The following is a 9658-nucleotide window of genomic DNA, read 5'->3' as shown; positions in this document are numbered from 1 at the left end:
CCGCTCGCAGGGGGCACGGGCACGGGCACGGGCCCCCTCCCCTCCGTGTGCTCACAGGACTCACCGGTGCGGTCACCCACCCCCGGTGTCCCCACAGCGCTCACGGACATAGGCCCCCCTGCTCCCCGAGGCACTGAGCCCCACGGTGCAGCCCCCCCTCTTCACCCACACAAGCTCTCCTGGGCTGGTGCAACAGACTCTCATACATCTTTGTTCCCAAAAATACTTTATTTATAACAATATATCCATTATCTATAACATGATCCAAAAATACAGATAAACATTTTTACTTTACATTCCGTTTTTTTTTCTTCATAAAAAGATTTATATTCTCTTCCATTTACAAAGGGAACATAGATCTAATTCCTTTAAAAAATAGAACAATGGGGTTAAAGTCGTTTCCCCTCCAGCTTGGACGCACTGCAATAAAGCTGAACCCCACAGGGTATTCGGGTACTTTGACATTTGGAACATTCCTTTACATGTATCACAGTCTTGTTCACCCTTCTCCAGAGAAGTATATTTAACACTGTACATTCAAAAGTCAGGAGAAAGATTTAAATCCTTTTGTAAAGAAAAATGAAGGCTACCGGTATTTCTGTCTATAAAGGAGTTTTAAAAATCTCTAAAGGCAGGTGTATGTGGCCAAGAGATGCTCCTGAGCCCACCAGAGCCCCTGTGCTGGTATGCTCCCAGTGGGACAGTTTATTGCTGGTATCAGATATCCTGACATGAGAGACGTTATGTTGTAAAAAAGAGTATTTTGTACCTCACACTGTTCACAATTCCTAGCGAACTATCTTTCTTTTTGAGGGCTGATGCCAGCTTTTAGAGCTTATTTTAATTTTTGCTTTGCTGGTTAAAATGGAAAATGTCTGCTCTTCTGAGCCCCGAGAAGCACGCACTAACAATTTTGTTGTCCTACCTGACCATGCTTTCTGAGCTGAGGGCGCTCAACTCATCCATAGCTGTGTACTTCCATACGGGCATGTTTCCAGCACGACCCACAAAGGAGGTGCAGTGGAATTCTGAGATTGTTTCAAACCACATGCTTACTGTATGGTGATACCACTATTAATAAAGCCTTAGGGAAAAAAAAAAAGTTGTATATGATATCATTGAACGGAAGGGGGAAAATAAAACCTGAAATGCTATCTACACTAGTCACTAGTCTTCAGGACGCAGTAACGCCCCTATGTTAATCCAGTGTAGCAGGTCAGTGAGGTACAGGTCTCACTCCCTGGTTACTGAATTACAGGCTGGCTCATGAGGTATCACAAATAAATCTGCTCTCAAAGAAAAAAAAAAAAAAAAAAAAAAAAAAAAAAATCAGAAATAAAAAAAAGAGGGCTGACTGTATTTCTAAGTTCAGGTTTGCATGATTGTGCTTTTTTCTCCTCCTTCCCTCCGCATTTAATCTGTCTGCCTGCTTTGCGGGTACTACTACAATGCCAACAATGACAAACGTGCGTCATCTTGTAAACACAATAACTACAGCAATTTCATACACAACATGCGGAGTGATGAAATGGAGCGAAGACACGTGCAACATCACAGTTTAAAATGACAGGACCCTGGAGATGGGTTTGGTTTGTTTTGTTGGTTTTTTTTTTTTCCCATAGCAGATGCAATAAATCAAAATGTTCACAGAAAAGCTGTCTCAGTATCAAGAGATTTCTTCCATGTCAGTCTTGACATACCTGCAGCATCTACAAAGCCCAACAGAGCAAAGGAGGGAAGGAAAATTGGCAAGAGCTGTGTTCTACTTTCATTGCAAAACACAAGAGGGTTAGTATTACAGGGAAAAAACTTGTTTCTTTTGGAAACAGGTGCCAAAATCTGACTAGAAGAGGGTTTTTCTTCTGTACTGTTCATTCAGATTGCTTTTACAGCCGAATAAAAGCTTATCTGGAAGTTTCTTAATGCCTTTCAAGCAGTCTATACCAAGAGCTCGGCACAATGGTATGCAAAGTAGTACACAGCCCTGCAAAGAGCTGCCATCTACACCCATCAGGGATCACAGACAGCAAAGTTCATGAACCCTGGTGCCTACTGCTGCAGGGGGTTTTCGTTTGGGACGGCTTTTTTTTTTTCCCCCTCCACCAGCAGAACCACCTTTCCCCACAACACCTTTTATTGTAGGCAGGTAAGCCCCATAATACAGGAGATGTATGTGAAGACAAGAGTTATCCCTGCTCTTCCCTCAACTTCTGCATCCACTCTAACTTAGAGGAAGGAAAAAAAGACTTTTGTTTTCCTACTCCTGGTTCTTCCCCTGCTGCAACTGACACTGTGACGACAAGGATTCACATTCATAATCCAAAAGGCATCTTAAAGAAGTCAAGAACATGCAAATGTGTTCGTTCCCCCCCCCCCTTAAAAAAAGACATGAAGTAATTTTAAAACATTCCTGTTGCATGGCCTTCCCTCAATAGCAGTGCTTCACAGCAAATGCTATTCAAATCCCCACCAAACTACCCAGTGGCCTCCTTTATACTTTCCCACACCAACATGGGAATGTACACACCATCCTCAGGGAACGTTCCCCTAAAGCTTGTTTTCCTGATTTACCCAGGTGCAACACAGGCAAACACAAGTAACAAAAATGAGGCCTTCATCTAATTTTATGAATAAATCAGACCTTCTATCTCTGTAAGAATACTGTAGGTTTCATCTTCACAGTAATGTACTTAAAGGATCTTGAGAGAAATGGGAATAGCCAGGAAAGGTAACGCCCTCTCTCAATATTACTGTCACTAAGAAGCACTGCTGGACAATTCCTTTGCTATTTAAAGGTTTTACCCCCAAAAGACAAACCTTTCCTAGCAGATGAAAATCCAAATGATTTGCTTCTGTTAAGGTTCATGTGAATGGGGGCAAGATCAAGTAACATAAAGGCAGTGCAAAGGTAGACAGAAGAAACTCCCCAAAAGAGAAGGTTTGACCTTACCTCTCTCCCACCCTGCCTGCCAAAACTAAGCACAGTACTTGGCTTTGAGGAAGCCGACCCTGAAAACAGTTAACCAGTTTCCCTGTTCCTTTCTGTACTACAAAACTGCACAACAAATGGACTTCACGCCTAAACAACGGAGCCTACTTCTTTCATGCAGGCTACACTGGAGCACGTTTCTTATTCTCCCTCACACCAAGCTCTAGGCCTAAACTGTTTCCATGATGGCGATGCATCATGCTGAAGATACAGGTATTTCACTCTCCTGCAATGCCTTACATGGTTTCACAGATTCCTACAAACTAGCAGACTACAGCTACTGGCTGCCCTAGCACTTCATAGTAACTCCAATTTCAGTGCTGTGCAAGTGTAACATAAATAAAATCCCCATGGCAATTTCCCTCCCTCCTACAGCCATTTTCTTATGAAAGAACAGGAATTACAACTGGCCACTGGACAATTAAATATCATACCAGAAAAAGAAGGAGGGTAGTTTAAAAAAAAAAAAAAAATCAAAGATAATATTGCAACATGAAGGAAGGAATATATTAAATTCTTCTTGCCTCAGAGGATGTATTCCCCTCTACTCCTTACTTCTTTTTCTTTCTTTCCTGAACACAACGAGGACAAAACCTACAGGGAAAAAGAGGCAATAATCAGTTCCTGAAATTAACAAAACATAGTCCAAGAACTGTTTTTATTATTTGGGAACCAGTGGGTGGGAGGGTGGTTTAAAAGCAGCCTATTTAAGTAACTGCAACAATTTTCATGACACACAGGAAGCCTGGGCAAATAGAAAAGAAACTGTATCAATTTGGGTGAGCAGAAGTGACAGCACTAGAAGGCTTCCAAGGCTCATCAGCCGCTCACAGCTGTTATTCACCTCATTTTATTCACCTAGAAGTTACTCCAAGTATCTTCTCCAAGTTTGTCACACAAGCTTCCTCTACAGGCAAAAGAAAAAAGGTACATTCCCCTAATTGTTTCCTTCTTTCCTTCCTCTCTCCAATGACTGCAGTTCACTTTCACTTAAGCCCATTTCTGATAAGCACCTTACTAGATGGGCTGTCTATTAAACAGAACAACCCTATGATTCTTTCCAAGATTAGCACATATATAAGCAAAACCTAGAGCAGTCTTCAAACTTTGCTTCCAGAAGTGAAAAAAATAAATACATTTCTTCTCAATTTTAACCACAGCCACAACCACACAATACAGCAGGCCTGATATGCAACAGGAATGCATTTACACAGGCCTCAGAACAAATGCAATTGTCATGCAATTTTACATACACCATGGTCCTTGTTTTGCTCCCACCAGAATCGAAAACTTGTGTGGAAGTAGACTTTAGGAAGAAGGTTCCTCTTGTACCTTCTACCTTCACACAAACACAATGCCAAACCATGGAGGATGTAAACCCTCTGCTGACAAGAGCAAAGCTCCTCTCTCAGGGAGGGTCACAGTGGAGTTTTAATTGTTATCATGATTATTTTTGAGGCAGATTGTAGCCTGATAAAAATCAAAACGCTGTACATTGTCATACCTACCATTTCCCTTTTGGTTTGGTGGTGAGGTCCACACAAGCAAAGTGGAACCATTCAATTGGGCACTGCAAAACAGAAAGGAAAACCCCACAGAAGAGATGTTTTGTGTCTCACAGATGTTACTTTCATTTTGTATAATCTAATTGAGCAAGTACCCCTCCCTCAGATTTTAGTGTTGTGATGTAGTAACCATCTGAAAATAAATAATCTCTAGTGCTTACATCTGGGTTGTCACAGCCAATCATTTCTCCATAGGACACCTGGTGACACAAGCAGTAGGTAGGTTCATTGGGGTCCACTGGCATGTCCAGGACATCCGATGGATGCACTGACAGGATGGTATCAGCAAACTCAGATCTGTGGACAAGGACAGATTGAGGACAAAACACTTTTCAGTTGTAGGCAACACCATTTTGCCAGGATCTAAATCCCACTTGGGAAAACTGTTTTTTAACAGTATCTTCCCTAAAATACAGTGACCTTGCTATAGAGTTTAGATTACATTATCACATATTATCCAGTGATTAAAATGATAAGGTAGATTTGATCAAACACAAAACATGAGCTTGACTATAAAGGATTAAAGAGAACAACTTGTAGATGCCATGACAACAGGAACAAAACCAATGTACAGATCACTTCTGCCTGTGGACAGAAGAATCTGATTTTTTTCCCCTCAACCTGTTTTAATACACATACTTGTTGTCAGGTACAAGTGAACCCTCTTGCTCTGACAGGAATGTATTAAGTTGACATGTCAGTAATGGTCAATGGAAACTATTTTTAGTTTTCTGCCCCTCCACTTAGCCAACTGAAAATATCAGAATTATAAGAGCCCCTTTAGTATGAGTCATATCCCAGGGAGCAGACATGCTTCCTTCCTTGCTTCACAAAACCCTATCACATTATTCAAGATTTAGGACAGCATTCTTTGAAAATACCCCACCAAATTGTCCAAGATTTTAGAACAACAATACAACATCAGTTTTTGTCCTGATAGGCAAGTGTTACTTTTTACAATCAAGACCACAAGCAACTGTTAAAAATAGCTGCATGACAAAAATCACAGCTATTTCCTCCCAGCTTGCCAAAAGCAACAGAGAGGCAGATCTTGTCCTTCCAGTCAGAGGGCATTCCAAGCATGCTGGGCTTCCACATGCCAACCAAGGAGTTAATTAACAGGACACTAATGAAATGGACTGAGACCAGAACACTCTAACACTACTCACCATCCAGACAGAAGACATAAATAGGGTAACATGAGCTTGCAGAAAATTCATCAAGTGTCAAGCCAAAGTCACCAGAGCTGTGACTGGGTATGCCTTACCCTCCTTTGAATTTCTTTTTCTTTGGTGTATCTTCTTCAGATGTTCGCCTGCCTCGGCCACGAGAGCCTCTTTTGTCTTTCTGACTTCGTCCCTCTATAAAGAAAAAATACCATCAATTCAACCTACATTTGAATACCAGGAACATCTCCACATTTTTCTTTTGATGGATTTATCGTTTTGAAAACCCTATTTCATATGTAAATGAACATGAATGCTGCTTCTGAAATACATTTTTATGCCACAAATGCACCAAACTGGCAAGCAGTACAACTGGGCCCCAAACTCTTGCATTCACAGTTTTGGCAATTAAATCATTGCAATACAATGTTAGCCCATATTGTTACACAAAATATAAATTAGATATATATTTTGTGCATTTAATTATACATGCTGTAATAATTCTTTTTAAAAATCTCAGTGTATTTTTAACCACTCAGCCCAGTAATTGGTTACTCAGTAACTAACATAACATTTATATCCACACCCCTGATCTTACCCTTATTTCATAGTTCAAAGGCATAAGCTGTGCTGCTCTTAACCGTGCTCAGATTTCACTGTAATCATACGAGACTTCCAGTACACATTACAGAAACTGGTACCTGCCTTTAACTCCTAGTTTTTCCTGCTGTTCTCAACTTGATTAGTATTCAAATTCTGATAAAGGAGGAAAACAAGCAAATTTGTTCTCCTCAAGAAGAGCTGAGAACTTACTCAGTAACAGATCAAGCCTAAAACTTAAGACTTACACTCAAGAGCTGTAAGAGTATCAGTTCGGTTTTGTCACAGTTAGTTCCCCCTCGACCAGTAGCCTCCTTACAACCAGTAACTGTGGGCCACCTCAGGATGATCGGGCCAGCAGAGACAGTAAGTTAGACCCTAGCATTAGATTCACCTGTTTATTGCCCACCAGAATGCTGTAAATATTTGAAGAACATTAAAAACAAGTAGAGAAGTACACCATAGTGTACTACTTTTCTTCCTCCAGAATTAATAGACTACTTTGTATCTTAGCCTTTCTGCTTAGATATGGTCAGTGCTGGAAAGGCTGTCAACTGTATAAAATTTACACACTTTTCAGGCTTCGAGATCCAGGGTTTTCAAAGTCACTGCCTTCCAGTTTATCTTTCAGATCTGCTTCAAATCGTGCCAAGTCTGCATCCAGCCGGCGGATATGCTTATCCACCTGCACAAAAAAGGAAACCATAAATTGAATTAAAAAAATAAAAAATAAAAATCCCCAAACGAACACAGGAAGGTCTAATAACTTGGCTCTTATCAGCATGAACAGGAGCACACTACTTCAGAGCAAGGCATGAAAGGGGTACCAAACAGGAAAAAAGGAAATGATACACACAAAGGGAATTAAGGAGGAGAGAAAAAGAAAACAGGCAAAACCAAGAGTACCCAATCCCTCTACAGACAAAGAGAAAGGAAGGAAAAAGGAGTTGGCATAAAGGAGAGTCAAAGTAACTCAGACTAATGGTTTCCAGAACAAAAGAAGACAATGAGATATATTAAAAATAATTATTTTCTCCCTGCAATTTTCAAAATATATTATTCAACTATTGTGCATGGAATGTGTTGAGCAGGTAACTCCTTTTTCTGGTATTCCACTAGCACTCTATTCAAAGAAATTCAGTAATAGATACAGGCTTCTGTTGACTATCTTGAATATCAAGTCAATACATATTAAGTACACTGTACTACCCTGGTTGCAATAATGTTGCTGACAGAACAGAGACAGAGCAAAGGTATTTTAAGCCACCCCCCACCAAAGTGTGTTGTTGCAGTAGCTAGTTCTCAAATTAGTTACCTAGTTATCTAGGACACTTTTCAATTCCTGTGAAATAATTTCCTTTTCTGCAGTATTTGATGCCAATAAAACTTACTGCAGCTGCAGATGTAGCAGAACTCAAAGCATCTCTAGAAACTGGACAAAACACACTAAGTACAGCCAAAGGGATTCCCCCTCGCTCAAGTTTTATCTGGGCCAGAAAATACAGAGATGAGATTTGTTCAAGAGTAGGAGCAGAAGAAAAAATTGGAAATCTGCATCTTAAGAAATTTTTCCCATCAGGTCCATCCAGGAAAGTTTGGAGTCCCATATACAACCAGAATGGTGGCACTGACAGGGCTGCTTTCTTTTGTCACTTGGACACCAAGGTAATTGAGCACGTTTCCTTCCAATAGCATCGAAGCTGACTTAAAAAAATGTTGCTTACAACTAAGACCAGCCCTAAATAAATTATCATGTGACAGGGGAGCTGCTAGGGAGAAGGGTAAATCAGCTGGTACTGTTACACAGCAGACAGGCACAACCGATCAAGCAATCTCCAAGTGGGATAAACTCATTTAACTCTTCACCAGAAGAGAAGTCTACTTGACACAAAACCTGGTAACACAAGAGGAGGCTTTGGGGGGATGGCAACAGTAGGAAAAATAAGCTTGAGGACTAGTAATTTGGTTTGGTAAGATATTTAAGCAAAACCATAAATATGTCAGGGAAAATGAACACCGTGGAAGTGTCTTCCACATCCACCAGCCACCCCATTCCAGAGTATGATCATTTTTACACAAGGCTCCCTGGCAGTGATCCTCACCATCTCGTAGGTCTGCATGGCTAGCTGCACTTTATCATCACTGTACTCTTTACATTTGCTGTAGGCACTCTGGATTTTCTTCAGGTGTTCCACTCGCTCCTCAGGTAACATGTTCTTGACTGATTCAATGTATTCCGCTGCAAGACTGTCAATTTCTGCTTTCTTATCTGAAAAAGTATATAAAAAGTATATACATGCGAGAAAGCTCTCTGTCAAAGCAAGTATTTTTTTCTACCTTGTCATAGTATTCAAAAGACCCCTGCTGACAGTTTTTGGACTTGTCCTAATTCCTTAATGTATTTACCTTTTTTTTACAAAAAAAATAAGTTAAAGGTATTTACTCTTCAACACTTGCAGTGTGATTCTGATTTCAAGTGTTTTACAGTTAATTCAGAGGAGGGGCTCACAGTTAAGCTCAGAAACTGAACTCATGGGTACACAAACTTCAACCTCTCTTCCCACACACAGAACATTACATTTGCTGCACAGCCATTTACTGTTCTGATGGTGCAAATTGAAAATCATTAATGTGCAACCAGATTCCAACACAAACCTCAAAAAAAATGATTGGTCTCACAAGACGCACAGCAATCTGCAACTCAGTAGATGCAGAAATACATGCAAGTAAGGCCATCCAGGGTGCCATCAGGTACAGAAATCATACAGCTACAAATTCATATGCAAATGCTGAAAAAAAAAAATCTACTCTCATAAGCTGCAGCCCTCACAGAAAGGAAACAAACGCCGCACAGCACTCAGGTCGAGAAAAGGACAAGTGGTAGAAGGGAGACACGGCCTCTAAAGCAATTTCCATATAGCTCTCCAATATCCTTCAGGTCGAGGCTCTCTACCAGACTGTGCTTATCGAAATACCTGAACACACCTTCTGTTCTCTGATCCAACTCCCGCATCAGCTGGAAGTTCCTTTGCAGCTCGCAAGGCAGGTTTTCGATACCTGGAACACAGAGGCCAAGAAATACCTCGCTTACCTGTTTACACAGGACTGTCCTCGCAGCAGCCCCCCCTCCTTTGACAAGGAACACCGCACCGCCTCACGGGGCCAGCAGCCGCGTTACCCCCGACCACGCTAAACGTACCCGGGCGGAGAGATGCGCACGATGCGCACAACGCGCGGGGAACCGAGCGGCGGGACAAGCGCAGGCGGCCATGGCCTCACACCCCTCTCTCCCCGGCGCGCAGCGATGACGCCATGCGGCGGCGGCTGATGAGCCGCCG

At 41.5% G+C, this 9658-nt stretch overlaps 1 protein-coding gene across 6 annotated transcripts; it reads right to left on the bottom strand.

The window, feature by feature from the left end:
- Positions 1–283: 283 nt before the first annotated feature.
- On the bottom strand, positions 284–9612 carry ING5 (inhibitor of growth family member 5). Of its 6 annotated transcripts, none has more exons than XM_026855530.1 (9): positions 9520–9612; positions 9306–9377; positions 8423–8589; positions 6894–7005; positions 5822–5915; positions 4716–4851; positions 4498–4559; positions 3514–3583; positions 284–1084 (listed from the first exon to the last, which is right to left on the bottom strand). In XM_026855530.1, exons 2-8 carry the CDS (start codon positions 9331–9333, stop codon positions 3541–3543), a joined length of 642 nt encoding a protein of 213 aa, XP_026711331.1. In that variant the 5' UTR covers positions 9334–9377; positions 9520–9612; the 3' UTR covers positions 284–1084; positions 3514–3540. The 6 variants fall into 6 exon arrangements, with proteins under 6 accessions (XP_026711331.1, XP_026711330.1, XP_026711328.1 ...); XM_026855529.1 differs by having other exon boundaries at positions 302–1709; XM_026855527.1 differs by having other exon boundaries at positions 302–3583.
- Between the last annotated feature and the right edge of the window lie 46 nt (positions 9613–9658).

The sequence above is a fragment of the Athene cunicularia genome (assembly GCF_003259725.1).
Source record: "Athene cunicularia isolate RWA chromosome 9 unlocalized genomic scaffold, athCun1 chr9_part2, whole genome shotgun sequence".
NCBI classification, from domain to species: domain Eukaryota; kingdom Metazoa; phylum Chordata; class Aves; order Strigiformes; family Strigidae; genus Athene; species Athene cunicularia.
The sequence above is the reverse complement of the archived record's forward strand: the minus strand, read 5'-3'. Positions and strand labels throughout refer to the sequence as shown.

What these genes read in the sequence shown, in the direction of transcription:
- ING5 (XM_026855530.1), bottom strand. Translation starts at nt 9,333, where the DNA reads ATGCGGGAGTTGGATCAGAGAACAGAAG. An exon ending in CCATGCAGACCTACGAGATG is followed by an intron (nt 7,006 to 8,422) that starts GTGAGGATCACT and finishes TTTTTTGTGCAG; the next exon opens with GTGGATAAGCATATCCGCCG. An exon ending in ACCAAACCAAAAGGGAAATG is followed by an intron (nt 3,584 to 4,497) that starts GTAGGTATGACA and finishes TTTTCCCTGTAG; the next exon opens with GTTTTGTCCTCGTTGTGTTC.